Consider the following 20377-nt stretch of genomic DNA (forward strand, 5'->3'; position numbering starts at 1 on the left):
CAGCTTGGCCTCCAGAGATACATAATTGAGAACCAAAGTATTTAATGAAGGAAAGCTGATGAAGCCCAAATCAATATATTCTCTATCTGTTCTGCATCACTTTTGTTATAAAATCCCTATGTTTCCTCTGCTTTGGATTTTCTGGCTTTGCACTTGATGTGACATGAGCTGCTTTCCAAAATCTCTGTAGTCAAACATTCTCACTGTGTGAGAATGCTACGCCAGTGGCTGATTCAGTTAGCTACATTTCATTGCTGTGACTTGAATCCAGTCTCCATTTGAATGATGAGTAGGTATTTAGACCAGCAGGGTGTACCCATCCTTCAGGGATGGGTTTTAGGAAGTTTAACTGCTGATGCAGTGCAGCACACAGACAGCCAATACATTTCAAAAATCAGTCTCTGTTATCACAAGGATGAGGGGATTTAATGAGCAGAGAGTTTGCAGTAGGAGGAACTGCAGAGGACTCAGTCCCTGTGTACTGTTCCATTCTGTGTCCCTTTGATATGCAGAAGAATTCATTCTCTGGTCTCCACATTCAGAATTCTATATGTAAGAGGGGGGATTGGTCCCACTATTGTGGGGAGCTTTCCTGGCATCTGCACTACCATGGTGAAATGGGCTACCGGAAGGATCTGAGTCCTTGCTCCCACTTTCTTTACCCAGAAGCCTCCCTGCCCTCGAGGACTCCCCTTCCACTCTCCTGTCTGGCAGAGTCCTTGTAACCCCAACAAGGCTGGGCCCAGCATTCCTGGGGGGCTCAACCCCCAACCCTGCTGTGGTCACCTAAGACCAGGGCTAGGGTGTTCCCACTCTGGGGTACTCTCTCTGCACTGGACACTTCCCTGACCCACTGATCATTACATATGATTTAAAGCAAATAAACTAATTGTTGATTAAATAAATTGTAAGAAGGAATAAGGAAAAATGGGAAAGGTTAAAGGAAAACACATCACCCTGCTCTGTGGCAGGGAACATCACAAACAGTGTCTCTGGAACGTCAGGGCAGTTCACAGTCTGTTACTTGTAGGTTCCCAGGCCTTCTTCTCAGGCCCTGGCTGTGCTGCAGGGATCCTGCGGGTTGGACACTTGCTCTGGTGGTGGCCACATGCTCTCAGGCTCTTAAGTGGCAGGACCCTTCTTCCCAGTGTCACCCCTGCCCTGTCAGGGTTACGATCCCCCTCTAAGGCCTGCAGAGCCTCCTGGGTGAGGCATCTCCCTGTGGGTGGGCCCACTGCCCAGGGTCCCCCTTGCTCTCCCCAGCTGCTTACCACACCCAGCTCCGGACTGCTCCAGCCCCAGCTCCACCACTCTGTCTCAGTGCTGCTGCTGCTCTGCCTCCAGCTCCCTGGGCTGCTTCTCTGGCCCCTCTGGCTCTGGTTGCTGCAGCTCTGCTCCCAGGAAGTTCTGCTCTGTAGGCTGCTTCTGTGACTCTGCTCCCAGCACTGACCTGCTTCATGGGTTGCTTTTCTGGCCCCTCTGGCTCTGGTTGCTGCAGCTCTGCTCCCAGGGCAAGTCTGTTCTCTCTGGGCTGCTTTTCTGTTCGCCTCTGGATCTGGCACGGCTCTGCTCCCCAGCTCAGCTTGGGCCCCTGCTTTCTCCTTACCTCGGCCCCACACTGTCTGACCAAGGCAATTCCAGTTTACAGGGAGGACGGGACCCCCTGGCCTCCTGACTCCCTGATTAGCCTGCCTGCCTGCCCTGTCATTCAGGCTGACCTGGAGCATTGGCCTCTCCCCATTGTACCTGGGGACTGTCAGTTTCAGCGTCCTGATTTCCCAGCAACCCGTCCCCTTTTAGTACTGGGAGCTAGCCAACCAAAACACCCCCACTGAATGTTAGTAAGGGGGCAACAGTCCCCTTACATATATTTGAAATTGCACCTATGGGAAAGAGAGGTAGTCTTATGACTGTTAAAATCTGCATCTTCCTGGCTTTGCTAATATGCTAATGTATTCTGAAATTTTCTTTTAAAGGAAAAGCTCACATCCTTGAGGTCCTAGATACTCTCTACCATGAGCTGGCTGCCTGCGAACTCCTACAAAGCAAGCCTCTAGAGAATGCTCAGAGTCACCAGTCCTTGTCTAACCCACTGGTTATCTCTTGTTGAACAACAGTGCCCTCTGCAGTTCATCATGATTAGTCAAGTATCTAAAATCATACGATGTTAAACAGAGGATGGAAGAATAAGATTTCCAGATTTGGAGGAGTTCAATAATAAAGGGACAAGTTAGGACAAGTAAGCCATGAAATCACAGGTGTACTGCCTCTGGGAAGACCTCTAATTCTTCAGCTAACTTCACAGCTGGCCTCTATAAGTGTTCACATTTCATGAGAATTACTTAATGATGTCCATCTCTGAAGCCTGACAACCACCACATTATGGCACTGTAACTGTACCAGTCCACCAAACGAAAAGTATTACAAATACATTGACCAGCGCAATAGAGGAAAACCCCAAACTGAATATCTGATTGTCGATTAGCTTGAGATTTTTCCTCTTCTGATAGCTGAACCAGTACATTTAATGGTGGAAGACAGACTAACTGGCTGATACATATGTTGTTTTCTTAAAGTACGAGACAAAATTACTATATTATAAAGATATATGCATACTAGTATATGCCAGTAGGGCAAGTTAAAGACCCATGTATAAATGTATGTGTGTTTGTGACTGTGATTATACATCTTATTTAACTCTAGAGATACATTTATGCTTCTGTTCATGCGGATTTTGTATTTGTAATTACAGATCCGTTAGAAGTAATGCTTTTACATTAATCTGTAACTGTCCTTGCTAATTATAATCTTAGATTTTATGTTAAACATTAAATTGTTTAGAAAAAAGTGAAGAATGATCTTGTTCCCCAAGTTGCCAGGAACTGGGAAGGCTGCAGAGACAGGGAGTGACATGGAGAGCTTCATATTAGTCTTTCACCAACCAACTAGCAAATGATATACATATAAGACATTACAATCTCATTTAAACTACATAGGATGGGAAAGATATAAAGCAAGGCATCATTTGCAGGCAAAGAGCTTGATGGAAGCAAAATGCTGGACATGCTCATGAAAGCATATATTCTGCTCAGTAATAAGAGAATCCCCAGGGACAAATCATAGAATCATAGAATATCAGGGTTGGAAGGGACCCCAGAAGGTCATCTAGTCCACCCCCCTGCTCGAAGCAGGACCAATTCCCAGTTAAATCATCCCAGCCAGGGCTTTGTCAAGCCTGACCTTAAAAACCTCTAAGGAAGGAGATTCTACCACCTCCCTAGGTAACGCAAATATAAGAGGATAGTGTGTTGCGAAGTTGCTGTTGCTTCCTCAATCATCAACAGAAGAAAATAAAAGGCAAAGCTCTTAAGACATTCTACTGAATCTATGTAATGAAAAAAAGATGTACAGTAGGCTCTTCTGGGAATATGAAGAGAACTCGATTTACCTGAGATAATGCAGGGAACAAAACGAGACCATTGAATTAAAAATTATGCAGATTAGAAACCACAGCCTTCCTAGGACAAAGGTTTTCCTATAGAGAAGGGTTACTAAGAGGATCAGAAGTATGGGAAATCTACCTTATTAGAGGAGACTCAAGGAGCTCAGCTTGGTTAGTCTCACCAAACGAAGGCGGAAGGGAGATACGATTGCTCTCTCTAACCACATCAGAGGGATAAAATACCAGGGAGGGAGAGGAGTTATTTAAGTTAAGCACCAATGCTGTCACAAGAACAAATGGATATACACTGGCCATCAGCAAGTTTAGGCTTGAAATTAGACAAAGGTTTCTAACCGGAGGAGTGAAGTTCTGCAACGGCCTTTCAAGAGAACTAGTGAGGGGCAAAAAAAGCTAACTTGTTTTAAGACTGAGCTTGATAAGTTTATGGAGGGGATGGTATGATGAGGTTGCATGCAATGGCATATGGCCCATATGCGACTGCTATCAGCAAATCTCTAATGGACAGAGATGGGACATTAGATGGGGAAAACTCTGAGCTACTACAGAGAATTCTTTCCCAGGTGTCTGGCTGGTTGGTCGCACCCACATACTCCAGGTTTAACTGATTGCCACATTTGGGGACAGGAAGCAATTTTCAGATTGGCAGAGACCTTAGAGGTTTCTTCACCTTCCTCTGCAGCATGGGACACGGGTCACTTGCAGGTTTAAACTAGAGTAAATGGTGGATTCTCTGGTACTTGAAATCTTTAAATGATTTGAGGCCTTCAGTAACTCAGTCAGGAGGTTATGTGCCTGTTACAGGAGTGGCTGGGTGAGGTTCTGTGATCTGCAGGAAGTCAGACTAGATGATCATGATGATCCCTTCTGGCCGTAACATCTATGAGTCTATAGCAAAATGGCTCAAACCACAATCCCATTTATTTTGTGGGTTTTTTTATTTTGTAGTCCTTTGTTTTCAGACCACATTGTGCTTACTGTGCAGGTGGATCACATCAACTGTGTACTTTCCATCCAAAATTGTACATGACACTATATCATTAGCAATGTGTTCGTAACAAATATTTGCAACAGATCTTTTCCACTCATTTTGGGGAGGAAAAAGGGTATGGAAACAGTGAGCCAAATTCTGTCTTGTGTTACACAAGTGTTATTTCAATAGGATTACTGTAGATTTACACTGGGATAGCAGAGGACAAAATTTGGCCCAGTGGATATACATTTTTACACACATGCAAAATTAGACTTAGGGCTTCTCTACATGGTGGGGTAATGCTTTCTACAGCATACTAGCATCTTGCACATTAATTGGTCCTTGTAGACTCGGCTGGTGCACACTAAAGGTTCCGTAATGCACTTTAATGTAATACTATCTCAAACAGCACTGCATTAAAGCGCACCAGCAGGGTCTCCACCCAATCCATTAATGCACAATACATTAGGGTGCTTTAGAAATCACCTCCACAAAGCACATTACCCCATCACGTAGACAAGCCCACAGACAGACAGTCGCAGTATAGGAGTCATCTTGCAGGCAAGGAAATTATGTACAAAGATACAATAATGAAATATCAGATAAAAAGGGCACCATGTGTTTCCCTGTTTGTGTTCATTTCCGCCAAAGGCCAGAACAATGAGCCAGATCCTGCCCTGTGCATGCATTAAGAGGCAGAATTTGATTTAGCATGACTGCTGCAAAATCCTTAAATACTGAACAGTGTGTGTGTATTTGGTGGAAAAGGTGTGTAGGGAATCTGTTTATAATGCAAGTGCATATCTGACCATATACTCCCGCAAATGCGGAAGGTATCCTCAGTTCCTTGAATGTGTATTACTAATAAGCTGTGTATGGGGGAGGGGAGGAATACTATAATTTTTTCTGCCATTGGGTTTCTACTTCACTGTCTAACATAGCCTAGGTATCTAAAACAGTAAGTAGTCTGCTGTCCCAATGAGAAACTGAAGGAGCAGTGTAACTTAGATGCCCTGTAGCACAGACAAACAGCAATTAAGGTGTAACTGGAGACAAAAAAGGTGTCACTGTAATACAAGTTATTGCTGCCACTAAGAGTAAGGTAAAGAGCAGGTGCTAACAGGAAGCTTTTGCTGATTTCATTGGAACGTAATGATTAGGTCAACATGGGAAGTAAAGGAATCTTGCCGTGTGAAACTGTTTTCCCATTATGGTAATATTATCTAATTGTAAAAGAAATGGCTCTCTCAGAGGTACAGTTTGTTTGTGTTTAGTCATCAGGGTGTCCTGGCTGGTCCTATTGATACTGGAACAAAATTGTGTCATCAGCATAACTGGACAGAATGGTTGGCCAGTCCAGCTAAACTGGGATAGTCCAAGTACATCAGATCTTCCTAGTGAAAGAGGAGTATTTAAAATACAAACATTTAATTTTGAAGATCAGACTTACAGTATCTCCATAGGCAGACTGCTGTCTTCAGTATAGACTGAGTGGCATTTCCATCACCTGCCCACTGCATGCCGAGTGTCTGAGGCAAAGTAGGACACTGGTGATACAGGAGAGCTACTTTGGTGGCCTAAAAAAAAAAAAAGGAAATTAAAATGCATTTTAATGCTTTTCCATTTAATATTTTTATACTCAAATTAAGTCAGTTGAAAGGGCGGATGAGGTTCCCAAACACTTCACACAAAGCTGGGCCAACTTATGGTTTTGCATCAAATGCATGAAAATTCAACTACTACTCAAAACTAGGTGGAGTTTAGCAGTTTCACTAGTTATCTGGAGTTTGTTCAAACCGCAATCTCCAAGTAAAACTCAGGTGGGAGGAGAGGCTGTGTACAAAGCCACACAGATTGTAACCAAAGGAAACAGTCACACTACCCCCCGTGAAGCAAACCAGTGTTGCCAACTCTGATCAGTTTATCACAAGTTTTCTGATATTTGGCTGTCTTCTGAAAGCTTCATCCCTCAGAGTCAAGTGATTATGGGAGAATCTCAACTTTTAATAAAACAAAAAGAAAGGAAGTTTCTAACCCTTTGGATTGCAGGAAAAATTTGAAAAAATGACCAGAGTATATCCTTAAGGCTCAGAAGAGAGAAGAGGAAAAAAAACCCAAATTGTTGTTTTTTTTAAAATCTCATGGGTTTTTTGGAACTTGACTTATGACTTTCGAACACTTAGAGTTGGCAATACTGCAAAACCTGCACATTTCATACCAGTTTTCAAGCCTCAAAACAGTTGTTATACACACCCTTGACTAATCTGTGACCTTAGTAGGACTGCAAAATAAACTGCCTCTGAACAGTTATCAGTGCCCTCACAGTATCATGCTCTGTACCCACGCTTGTGGCACAAGATGGTATAACCAGTATTTTGTGGTTGTGTGGAAGAATCTCAAGTTTTAAACCAACCATGTTAAAAAACAAAAAACAAAAAAAAACCCACCTTTTCCCTCACCCTAAAAAAATAAATACACAAGATATAAATGCAGACCTAAAAAAAACCCCCTAAAAACTTCTATGTAAGAAATAAAGCTACAAGTCCAAGACCAACTTCCTGCATGCAACGTAGTACAGGATTTTTGCCCTCTGCTTCGCAGTAGCAGCTACCCAGGCCTTGCAGGTCAGCTTCCCAGTGCAGAAGAAATTAGTGACTATGAGTATGGGTATATTCTAGGTGTACAAGTGCAAACTCTCCTGCTGCTTGCCCAGCTCTCTCTACCTAGAACCTTGTGTAACAGAATGACCACCACAACACAGCATGTCTTTGCAACACTGAACATTTGCTCACACACTAAGAAAAGGAACTTGGAACACTATGTGTAACAGTTCTACCAAGTAACACCTACCGTAACAATACAGCTTGGCTCTCTTGTTATGCAAATGGAGACCCCCCCCCACTCTAAAGTAGACTCCTACTACAATTGGAGACCGACCCTCACATCAAGCAGTTCTAGATTAATGTATTACATTTGTATAAGCAAGACTCTTGTAAACCTCCTTCTGAACAGCCATGCTGAGCAGTACCCAACATGTGTGGGTTACTTAGGCCCATTCTCTCAATGAAAAAGTTGTACAGATTTAACTAAAATTGGTTTAGAAACTGATGAGTGTCCATACAAGGCGGTTGCACCAATTTAGTTACATCTGTAGAATTTTTCATCATTATTTAATGTGTTTGAGCTCCCCCACCCTTCTTCATGCTTATTTCTGATTCTATTAGGAGTAGATAGTAACAAGGTTTGTTTTCTCCTCAACTGTATCTGTTGAGTGAAACATCCTGTCATCCAGAAATTTGGACTCTTCCGCAACCAGTTTTTTCCCATAGCTAGTTCTACTGGCCTTTCCCTCCTCTTCCATAACCAATCCTCAGAAAAATAAATTCACAACCTGCCAGGTTTCATACTGACCCTGAAGCATGCAGTCCTCTCCTGTACAGCTGCTTAAAGCTCTCTCACCAATCTCAAATCTTCACCCCAGAAAGTGTCAAGGAACTTGTCCTTTTACCTGCAAATTTGCATCTCCTGGAACTGACAGCTTGGCTCTTACAGACTTTCTGTATTATGATTTTGTATACATTTCCAGCAGTGCAAAAGACCGACACACACCTCTCTCACACATTCCTCTGGGGAATATTACAGAAGAATTAGAAGGGAAGATGCTGAAAGATCTATACTCTGTTTCACTGATGGCAGCCATGATTTATATGTCTGTATCCTTCAGGATGAGTGTTAAGATACTTGCCACAGAAACAGATTCAAAAACTTACCACCCACTTGGCTTTGGCCCCTAATGTTAAATGACAGTCTTATTTTTTACCAATTTCTTTACAGATGGTCCAAATAGTACGATACCAAGCAAGTTTACTGCACAGTATATATACATTTATTTCCCCTAAATTCAGTAACCTATTCCCTTTTTATCCCGATCTTCTCTTCTCTACAGACTGCCATTTTAAACAGTTCTCAGCTATTCCAATTTACTTTTTGATTATTGGATCTCTTCACCCAAGTAAATCTTCCCAATACTTCATGCAAGCCTTGCTTCTGATCACTCTTCCTGGTAGCTTCACTTAATTTCCTCCCCTCATCCCCCATTTCTCTCCTTCTCCCATGCACTCTGTTTTCTTTGCAGATTATTCCAGAAAGCAGTGGCATAGATGTGAGATCATCTCTGTAGGGGAACTGAGTGCAAGAAAAGTTCCTTCTCTTTTTCTGTTTCATCACAATAGTTATCCTCCTCATGAAGAAAGTTACAAGTATAATAGTCAATATAACCAAGGGAATAGAATGGCTAGGCTAGGCAGCTGGTGTGCTGTGACCACTGCTTATTACACTAATCTTCATGGCCTCGCTGCTACTTTGTGCTCCTGTACATTTGTTGAATCCACTTGTTGCATCTCACCACATACATCAATTGTAAACTCTCTTGGGCAGGGACCCTCTTTTTATTGTGTTGTACATGTGTATATAGTGCCTAGTGCAACTGGGCCCTAATCCCTGACTGGATGCTACTACAGTGCAACAGTAAATAATAAGGAACAGTGCTTCCAGGGTGTTGCCCTTTTCAATATTTTTGCCCCAGGAAAGAAAAAAACCCAAGAAAAGAAATGGTCTTTGCTAGAATGTGTTCAGACTTCCTTGAGCTTAATGACTGAAAAGAAGTCCTCCACAGTCCCAGAGTCAAATTGATTTCATGAGCAGCTACTATTAAATATCCAGTATCGTTTAAATTAAAAATGGAAGTTTGCCTCAGCACAGAAATCAAAGCATTTCTCCCACTGAGCGCCAAAGTGCCCACATATCCCCCCCACCCCCGCCCGAGTCCTCCTAATTAACTTTATTCTCCACACACACTCTCTTCCTTCCTTCACCTTTCTCACTCCTGGCTAATCAGTGGCTCCAAAATGGTCAAAGTACAAGTTGTATTCTTCCCTTATAATTTCCTCCTACCAGTATTTCTAATCTATATGTAATGTAAATTATTGGCAGATTAAAGTCCACCTGACACAGCAGGTTATTCCATAACTGCCTATTGCAGAGTTTCTTGACCCTCCTCTAGAGTATATAGCACTGCGCACTGTCACAAACAGGACACTTGGTCTGATCAGCAGGGCAATTCCTATATTCCTAAATCTTCCAAAAGGATTGGTGGAACTTGTACACATTTCAGGAATCAGAGTAACAGCCGTGTTAGTCTGTATTCGCAAAAAAAAAGGAGTACTTGTGGCACCTTAGAGACTAACCAATGCTCAAATAAATTGGTTAGTCTCTAAGGTGCCACAAGTACTCCTTTTCTTTTTACATTTCAGGAACTAAATAGTTCTTTTGTTTTTGCATACAAAAACTTGCATAGATGAAGCCACCATTCGGGTGGTATAGCCCGTTAATCCATTATATGGTATGTTTGAATTATGACAGTCAGACTGCAAATGTTTTAGACTTCAGTCTTTTAGTTTTTCTGGTAAAATAAAAAACAGAATTCCTTGCAAGTAAGTATGACAATAACACTCACAGCGTGTGAGACACATCACATTACCACCCAAAGAGTTTGCTATAAAGGTAATAATTTCATGGAGGTTTAAGCCTTTTAAAATCTACCTTAATTTATTTGCTTTATAATCTACACATAATTCAGCATTCCATAATACTAGTACAGTGCCCTTCTTAGTGTGAAATTTAATTGAATACCATCTTTTTTTCCTGAAGTACCATTTATTTTTCCAGAGGCCTGGATTTTCAGCATTCTTGTCATGTTTCTGTTCTACGTCTTTCAACACTTTGTAACTTACCAGCATCATCGCCTATATCTAGTGCTACCTGCTGGGGTACCAGTGCAGCCTTTAAGGGCAAATGTGAAGAAAAAAATAGGTAAGGCTGTCAAACGATTAATAAAATTAATCATGATTAATTGTGAGAAAAACATCATGATTAAACAGTTTTAATTGCATTGTTAAACAAGAGAACACTATTTATATATTTTTGATGTTTTCAGATTCAATTACAACATAATACAAAGTGTACAGTGCTCACTTTATATTATTACAAATACTTGCACTGTAAAAAAGAGTGTTTTTCACTTCACCTCATACAAGTGAGGTAGTGCAATCTCTATTGTGAAAGTGCAATTCACAAATGTAGAATTTTTTTTTACATAACTGCACTCAAAAACAAAATAATGTAAAACTTTAGAGCCTACAAGTCCACTCAGTCCTACTTCTTGTTCAGCCAACTGCTGAGACAAACAAGTTTGTTTACATTGACAGGATATAATGCTGCCCGTTTCTTATTTACAATGTCACCTGAAAGTGAGAACAGCGGTTTCCATGGCACTGTTGTAGCAGGCGTTGCAAGGTATTTAGATGCCAGATATGCTAAACATTTATATGCCCCTTCATACTTAGACCAATGTTTGCCACTCCGGCTACAACAGTGCTATGTGAATGCCTATTTACAATGTCATCTGAAAGTGAAAATAAGAGGAGTGCTTGTCTGGCTTTGTCTGCCTGCCAAAGTAGTTGAAGTTTATTTTGGCACCTTGACTTTTTAGAAATAAGTTTGGCCCTCAAGCTGAGAAGGTTGGAGTATAGCACTCAGCTTTTGGGACAGATCTCCTTTGGCATGTCTGCTTTATTTTCACCTTCACTCACTCAGATGAAGTATGTCATTTTGGAGTGAGATTTAAATGCTTAAACTGAGATTTGCTTTTAAAATGACATTTCTCCCCTAAAATGACTTTATTCTTAACTGTGGTCTGTGCAGAATTTCTGCTGAAGCTAATGGGTAAACTTGTCAAGGTGGGGAGCATTGCTTGTGCTTAGAAATTAGATGAGAAGACAATAAGCCACTTACTCATATATAACTGCTTTAGGATTAATTCTAAGTTACACAGGTGTAACTAAAATCAGACTAAGGCTACAATTTCAGATTCAGTTTGGGAAGGCCTAGTGGTTAAAACACCAGACTGGGAATCAGGAGACCTGTGTTCTAGTCCCAGTTCTGCCAGGGGCCTAATATGGGCCATTTGCAAATAACTTCATGCCTCTGTGCCTCAGTTTCCCCATCTGTAAAATGGGGATAATGACACTCACCTTCTTTGTAAAGCCCTTTGAGATCTATTGATGGAAAGCTCTATACAGTGTATTATTAGGGTTCGGATTCAGTGGCATCGCCAGCTGTCCAAGATATTCAAGAGAAATTCTGGTGGATTTGTACACTGGATTAAGAGGTACTAGACAGTGAGAATTCTCTAGCCTTCTGAGTATTGCACAGACAACATTGCAAAGTAATAATTGTTCAGCCAGTTGATCAGTTAGTGATATAGGATATAAAATCAATGTGACACATTGGCCAGCTCAGATTAAAGCCAGAGACTAATTCACTTGTGGGTGAATATCAAAGAAACGTTAATGTCATGGTCTTCACTAATCTATAACCTCTCATTTACGATTGCATTTCATTATGTATACTCAGTATCAGTTAACCCTAGATTAAAGTGTGTGTTAGTGTTAAGATATGATTGTACTGGATGAACTTCATGAAAATTAATGAAGGATTGTTTCTGGCTATCATGTTGTGTTTACATTACTTTTACACATCACATGAGATTGCAGCCTTGGAAATGTAAAAAGATTGCAGACTTCAAAGCATGGGTTGTTTTCTTCAACAATGGAAGTTCAGACTCTGCTTGCATTTAATCAACAAAGAAGAGCCCATGCTGTGAATGAAAAAACACTTGCCAACTGACTTTTTGGGAAAGAGTTAGAAGAATGGTTCCAGGGATCGATACTGTATCTCTTAGGTTGTTTTGGATTCTAACAAGGTGGAATACTGAACAAGTGGACAGAGATCCCCAGAATTATTTTTGATAACCCTAAGAGACTTATGGAAAACTAGCAGATCACTACAACTCTGCTGTCACTTGGACTTATAAACTTTGACTCACCTGTTAATGTATTTTACCTGCTTTAACTTCTCAATAATGCTCATTTCTTTTCTTAGCTAATAGTTAGTTTACTAGAGAAATTGGCTGCCAGCATTGTCTTTGGTGTGACATCAAGAGTATCCATTGACCTGGGGTAAGTGACTGATCCTTTAGGGTTGGAAGTAACCTAATCTGATGTGATATGTGGTATAAGGAACCATTATCACAAAGTTCAGTTTGTCTGAGTAACCAGGCCTATGGGGACTGTTTGTGACTCCATGGTAAGACTAATATAGTGATCCAGGAGTGCCCATTTTTTGCTGGCTTGGTGAAATCTAATTATAGAATATACCAGCAGTTTGGAGCATCTGGCCTGTTTTCTGAGTCTGACCTGAAATTGGCACTCTCAGTTGTGAACCACTTTAGACAGCGTGACACAATGAGCTGGAACAGGGGTTCTCAAACTTCATTGCATCGCAACCCCCTTCTGACAACAAAAATTACTACACAAACCCAGGACAGGGAACCGAAGCCTGAGGCTGCCCGAACCCCATTGCCCTGGGGGTGAGGGAGGGGCAAAGCTAAAGCCTGAGCCCCACCACCCCAGGTGGGTGGCAGGCAAAGCCTAAGGGCTTCAGCCCCAGGCACGGGGCCTGTAACCTGAGCCCCATTGCCCAGGTCTGAAGCCCTCGGGCTTTGGCTTTAGACCCAGGCCCCAGCAAGTCTAAGCCAGCCCTGGCAACCCCATTAAAACAGGGTCCCAACCCACTGAGCTAGAAGAAAACAGAAAATCATTGCTGGTAAAGTTTGCAGAGGACACAAAAATTGATGGAGTGGTAAATATTAAGGTAATTTCTACAGTACAACCTAGACCACTTGGTAAGCTGGGTTCACTTGAGCAACATGCATTTTTAATGCAGCTAAATGCAAGGTCACATCTTGGAAACAAGAATGTAGGTCACACTTATAGAGAAGGGCACTGTATTTTTAGAAAGCAGTTTCTCAGAAAGAAAGACACTTGGGTTAGAAGGTGAACCACCATCTGAAAACCAGCTTCTAGTGCAATTTGGTGGCTAAAAGAGCAAATGTGATCCTTGGATATATAAGCAGGGGATTAGTGAGTAAAAATAGGGAGGTGGCATTAACATGGCAAGAGACATTAGCGAGACCATTACCAGAATACTTTGTCCAGTTCTGGTGTCTGCACTGCAAAAGACGTTGATAAATTGGAAAGGGTTCAGTAAACAGCAACAAGAATTATTCAAAACTGGAAAACCTACCTTATAGTGAAAGGCTAAAGAAACCCAATTTATAAGTTTATCCAAGAGAAAGCTGAGAGGTGACTTGAACATAGTCTATAAGTATCTGCATGGAGAGAAGATTTCTGACAGGAGAGTCTTTAATCTAGAAGACAAAAGCATAACAGCATCCAAAGGCCGAAGCAGATGCTAGATAAATTCCAACTAGAAATAAGGAAAAATTTTAAATCAGTGAGGGTAATTAACCACTGGACCAGCTTATGGAGAATGTGCTGGATTCTCCATCACTTTAAGTTGAGTATCTTTCTAATATAGATGATCTAACTCAAAATAGAAATAATGGGTTTTAGGAACAAATCACTTGGTGAATTATATGACCTGGCATATACAGATCAGACTGGATGATCCTAATGGTACCTTTTGGCCTTAAAAAAAAATGATAAATATAAGAACTGTCTCTTTAAAAAACACAGAGATATAGACTCGAGAGAAAAACCAGCCCAAAGCTTCTGAACCAAAGACAAGAGAATTATTTAAATCTGTAAATTCAGCATTATACTTTGTTAAATTGTTTTAAGGTATATTGCTTAGCTGTGAAAACTTCTCTCTAACCCACAAACATTAACTGTATTTTCAAAAAGACTAAGGTTTTTTGGTTGGTTTTTATAAAAATCAACAGGCATATTCAAATGCATCTTCCATAGCAAACAAACCCTGTCAGTAGCCACAAGATTTTTCTTAAAAAGAGTCACACACACACACAACACTTCTATATTAGAAAGAAAAAAGAAAACCCGAGCGCAAACTCCAGAAATCATGGCTGGCATTTTAACACAACCAGCCAAGTTAGAAATCAAATTCACAGCATGTTCCCTGCTAACATGGAGAAGCGCTGTCTTTTTTGGTCTAAAGAAACTCAGAATGGGATGGGCAGGCTATTAGAAAATCAGTAGACACGACTTTTTAAATTGATAAAACAGGAGATCTCTTCGTGAAACCCTGGAAGCACAAATCAGAGCTATTTAGTTTTCAATTAAAAAAAACCAGTCCAAAAGACAAAAGATTGTATTTTAAATTAATGTGATATTAATTCACATTGCAGAAAGCATAGGCTTTACACCCCCGCACTTAAATTCATAAGGGAAGAAGCCCTAACTGAAAAATCAGATTTTATGTTTTCTATCATCATATATAAATATTAAGGACCAAATCCTGCTATCAACAGGAGTTTTGTTTATGTTAAGAGTGCAGCATAAGGACCCTGGTAGTGGAGTATAGTTGCTGATGATAGCACAGCGTACAATATTCAGGACAAAACAGCAAACCACTGAGTAGAGACAAACTTCAGTTGTGTTTAGGTCAATGGTAAGTATGTGTGCCAGACAAAATGTGATAAGGGGCCAGATTTTCTAGAGAGCTCAAGTCCCCTTTAGGCATCTAAATGAAAGGGCCAGATTTTAAAAAGTGCTCTCCATTGTTTTTGTTATTGATTATTTGCATTACCATAGCAGCTAGAGGCCCTAATCATGGAGCAGGACCTCACTCTGCTGAGCGCTGTACAACCACAGAACAAAGAGACAGTTCCAATGGGAGCTTTTGCGTATTTAGGCACTTCATTTAGTTGCCTAAGTGTGAGCTGAGCAATTTTGACAATCTGGTCACATTATGTGGTTGGAGAGGAAACACCAGCACTTACTCGTAGGTGTAATGGACAGAAGGGACCACCATGATCATCTATTCTGCAGGCCACAGAACCTCTACCACCCACTCCAGTAATAGGCCAATAAACTCTCACTGAGTTACTGAAGTCCTCAAATCTTGATTTAAAGACTTCAGGTACCAAAAAATCCATTACTTACTCTAGTTTAAACCTGCATGAGACCCCTGCTGCAGAGGAAGAACCAAAGTCCCCAGGGTCTCTGCCAATGTGACCTGAGGGAAAATTCCTTCCTGTCCCAAAATGTGGCATTCAGTTAGACCTGAAGCATGTGGGCAAGACCCGCTAGCCAGATACCTGGGAAAGAGTTCTCTATAGCAACTCAGAGCCTTCCCCATCTAGTGGCCCATCTCCTGCTGCTAGAGATATTTGCTAGTAGCAGTCGCAGATGAGCCATATATAATTGCACAGAATTTCATCATGCCATCCCCTCCATAAATTTGTCAAGCTCAGTCTTAAAAAAAGTTAGTTTATTTGCCCCCACTACTTCCCTTGGAAGGCTATTCCAGAATTTCACTCTTCTGATGGTTAGAAAACCTTCATCTAATTTCAAGCCTATGCTTATTCTATGAACTGCATGGGCAACCAGCTGAGAACGAGGGCTTGTCTACACTACCAAGTTTTGTTGACAAAACTTATGTCGACACCCAACAGTTGACAAAACAAAAATCACCTAAGGGTGTTCACACTTGCTCCCTCTGTTGACAGCTCATGTCCACAGTGGGGACACCATCATCGACAGGGTGAGCAATGCACTGTGGGTATGTATCCCACAGCGCAGTGTTGTGGGAAGCAAAAAGAAAAGGAGTACTTGTGGCACCTTAGAGACTAACCAATTTATTTGAGCATAAGCTTTCGTGAGCTACAGCTCACTTCATCGGATGCATACTGTGGAAACTGCAGCAGACTTTATATACACACAGAGATCGTGAAACAATACCTCCTCCCACCCCCCTGTCCTGCTGGTAATAGCTTATCTAAAGTGATCATCAAGTTGGGCCATTTCCAGCACAAATCCAGGTTTTCTCACCCTCCACCCCCCCCACACACAAACTCACTCTCCTGCTGGTAATAGCCATTAATGTCCAAGTACAGTGCAGACATACCCTCCATGTGGGGAAAAAAAATGTCTCTTGGGTCTTGTCTATGATGGGATTTAAAGGTGTGATATGCGGGTGTGTTAGCTAATGTGCTAATACAAATAACCATTAATGGGCTATTACCAGCAGGAGAGTGAGTTTGTGTGTGGGGGGGTGGAGGGTGAGAAAAACCTGGATTTGTGCTGGAAATGGCCGAACTTGATAATCAGTTTAGATAAGCTATTACCAGCAGGACAGTGGGGTGGGAGGAGGTATTGTTTCATGATCTCTGTGTGTATATAAAGTCTGCTGCAGTTTCCACGGTATGCATCCGATGAAGTGAGCTGTAGCTCACGAAAGCTTATGCTCAAATAAATTGGTTAGTCTCTAAGGTGCCACAAGTACTCCTTTTCTTTTTGCGAATACAGACTAACACGGCTGTTACTCTGAAACCTGTTGTGGGAAGGAAGAGCTGATCGCTGCGCATCTTGGGATCCTCCGAGTTCTCCCATGGCCCCCTCAGCTGCCGAGAGCAGCAGCATGAGTAGCTCCATGAGCTCTTGATGCTGAGGAATGGCAAAGCAGCACAGCCGTCTGCCTGCTGCTGTGTTCCTAGTGCAGGGCAGAACAGGAGCATTCCAGTGATTTGCTCTTTGTTTATTCCCCAAGCCGAGCAGCACACAGATACTTCCCGGAGCTTTGAAAGGGGAAGGTCACACGCCTGCAGGGCAGCACAGATCAAAACACTGAGCAGAACAATCAGGGCAGGCATTGTGGGATACTGGCGGAAGCCAGTTCTGTTGACAAAAATAATCAGCAGTATCTACACTGGCTGTTTGCCAACAATAAAGGGAGGGGAAAAGACAAAAAAGTCTCTCATGGGGTGGAAGTTTTTTTCCCAAACCGGGCGTTTTTCACGACAAAATTGTAGTGTGTACGCTCTTGCTGCTTTGTCACCAAAAGGCAGTTTTTGGTGACAAAACTTGCCAGTGTAGACAAGCCCCGAGTACTCAAGCAGCTCCTGTTCTTATCTAGACTAGGATTTAAAAGGTGTGATGACAGCATGTCATAGCTAGAGCATTCTAATGTAGACAAGGCAGTGTATATTTTAAAAACATGCCAAGATGGTCCAGTTAGTCAGACTCCTCCCTCCACTTTAATTCAACCATATTAGCACACATGAAGGCTCTGCCTTGCCTACACTAGATTTATAAAATGTGTATTAGCACATTAGCTATATCACACATATCACACCTTTAAATCCCATCATAGACAAGACCCAAGAGACATTTTTTTTCCCCACATGGAGGGTATGTCTGCACTGTACTTGGACATAAATTGTTTCATAAGTTCTTCTGCTCTTGCTGTTTATTCAGCACAAACTTAGTTCAAGACAATTATTTTGGTTCTAGTCAATTATTATGTCAGAGATTGAATTATGACATCAAGTGGGCGGGGAGGAGAAGCATAAGAAATAATGCTTCAAATGGAACAAAAATTCAGTGTGCATGGAAATGTCCTGTAGTGGTGAAAATGGGAGAAGAGAAACACAAAATATGGTAACTGGGCAGATTTGGTCTAAGGATACTGTTCTTGCCCCCAAATAAATATTTTTAAAGAATATGTTCATCGGAGGGGATGGAGAATGAAGTCCTTCATATAGGCTTAGAACAAGAATAGTGCAAGCAGCAGGAGTGCTACTTTCTGTCACATAGCCCTGCCACTGCCCTGCTCCCCTAAGTAGGAGGGATCGTCTCTCAGGTTGAGAGGGGAATTCAGCAAGGCTACCAGTCATCCAAGAGCTGTTTAGGAAGGCTTGTCTATCAGGACCTGGGCAGAGACACACCACTGAATCATCTCACACAGGGCTTATATTCCCCACCGCACGTGAAGCATCACCAGGTCTTTCAAAGTGACCTGCCAGTTAGAAAATTCCCTCACCTTTGAACAGTGCATTGAATGTGCTCCAATTTTAAATCTAGTAATCTGCTGGAGGCTCCTCTCAGCCTGGCCCTCCCTCGGAGCACATACATTAAGCACATACTACTACGGAAACCATTTGTAGGTCACCTTTACGTGCGAGTGCAGCTACATCAACCCAGCACCAAGACCACAATTAAAGCACACTCTTTATTAATAAAGATTACAGTAATTGACCCTCTGACATTTATTCTAATCTCATGCTGTCAACTGCAGCAAAAAGACATTCTGGCCCCAATGCAAGGATACTAACATGCACATCATGGAGGTGATCTTTGCTCTGTACTATTAGGGTATGTCTACACTACAAAATTAGGTTGAATTTATAGAAGTCGGTTTTGTAGAAAGCGGTTTTACACAGTTGATTGTGTGTGTCCCCACACAAGTGCTCTAAGTGCATGTAGTCGGTGGAGTGTGTCCACAGGACCGAGGCAACTGTCGACTTCCAGAGTGTTGCACCATGGGTGGCTATCCCACAGTTCCCGCAGTCCCCGCTGCCCATCTGAATTCTGGGTAGAAATCCCAGTGCCTGATGGGGCTAAAACATTGTCGCGGGTGGTTCTGGGTACCTATTGTCAGGCCCCCGTTCCCTCCCTCCGTGAAAGCAAGGGCAGACAATCGTTTTGCACCTTTTCTCTTGAGTTACCTGTGCAGACGCCATGCCACGGCAAGCATGGAGCCCGCTCAGCAAACCGTCACCGTATGTCTCCTGGGTGCTGGCAGACGTGGTACTGCATTGCTATACAGCAGCAGTTAATTGCCTTTTGGCAGCAGACAGTGCAGTATGATGGTAGTCATCGACGTAGTCCTGGGTGCTCTCTTAATCGGGCGCCTGGGCAAACATCGGAGTGACTCAGCCAGGTCATTTCCCTTTTAAATTTAGTCTTGTGGTGATTCAGTCCTACCGGCAGTGCACTCTCTTTTAACCTCCAGCCAGCAGAAGATGGCTAGTCGTCATACTGCACAGTCTTCTGCCGAGCACCCAGGAGATGACGGCTAGCGGTCATACTGCACAGTCTGCTGCCAGCAAGATGTATAAAGATAGATGAAGTGGCTCAAAACAAGAAATATACCAGATTTGTTTTGTATTCATTTTCTCCTCCTTCCCTCTGTGAAATCAACAGCCTGCCAAACCCAGTTTTGAGTTCTATCCTTGAGGGGGCCAGTCAGTTTCTCGCAAAGCCACCCCCTTTGTTGATTTTAATTCCCTGTAAGTCAACCTTGTAAGCCATGTCGTCCCTCCATCAGGGCAACAGCAGACAATCGTTCCACACCTTTTTTCTGTGCAGACGCCATACCACGGCAAGCATGGAGCCCGCTCAGATCACTTTGGCAATTAGGAGCCCATTAAACACCACGCCCATTATCCAGCGGTATATGCGGCACCAGAACCAGGCAAAGCGAAACCAGGCAAGTAGGCGATGTCAGCGCGGTGACGAGAGTGATGAGGACATGGACACAGACTTCTCTCAAAGCACGGGCCCTGGCAATGTGGGCATCATGGTGCTAATGGGCCAGGTTCATGTGGTGGAACGCAGATTCTGGGCTCGGGAAACAAGCACAGACGGGTGGGACCACATAGTGTTGCGGGTCTGGGACGATTCTTAGTGGTTGCGAAACTTTTGCATGCGTAAGGGCACTTTTATGGAACTTTGTGACTTGCTTTCCCCTGCCCTGAGGTGCAAGAATACCAAGATGAGAGCAGCCCTCACAGTTGAGAAGCAAGTGGCGATAGCCCTGTGGAAGCTTGCAACACCAGACAGCTACCGGTCAGTTGGGAATCAATTTTGAGTGAGCAAATCTAGCATGGGGGCTGCTGTGATGCAAGTAGCCAACGCAATCAAAGATCTGCTGATATCAAGGGTAGTGACCCTGGGAAATGCGCAGGTCATAGTGGATGGCTTTGCTGCAATGGGATTCCCTAACTGTGGTGGGGGCATAGACGGAATCCATATCCCTATCTTGGCACTGGAGCACCAAGCCAG

The 20377-nt window shown here is 42.5% G+C and overlaps 1 protein-coding gene across 1 annotated transcript in view; it reads left to right on the top strand.

Annotated features, from left to right (window-relative positions):
* EFCC1 (EF-hand and coiled-coil domain containing 1) overlaps positions 1–2110 on the top strand; it is an 84705-nt gene extending 82595 nt beyond the window's left edge. Inside the window, 1 exon segment of the mRNA XM_077822927.1 lies at positions 1977–2110. Coding sequence (XP_077679053.1) covers positions 1977–2110 — 134 coding nt within the window.
* The last annotated feature ends 18267 nt before the right edge of the window (positions 2111–20377 follow it).

The sequence above is a fragment of the Eretmochelys imbricata genome, chromosome 7 (genome assembly GCF_965152235.1).
Source record: "Eretmochelys imbricata isolate rEreImb1 chromosome 7, rEreImb1.hap1, whole genome shotgun sequence".
NCBI lineage: Eukaryota > Metazoa > Chordata > Testudines > Cheloniidae > Eretmochelys > Eretmochelys imbricata.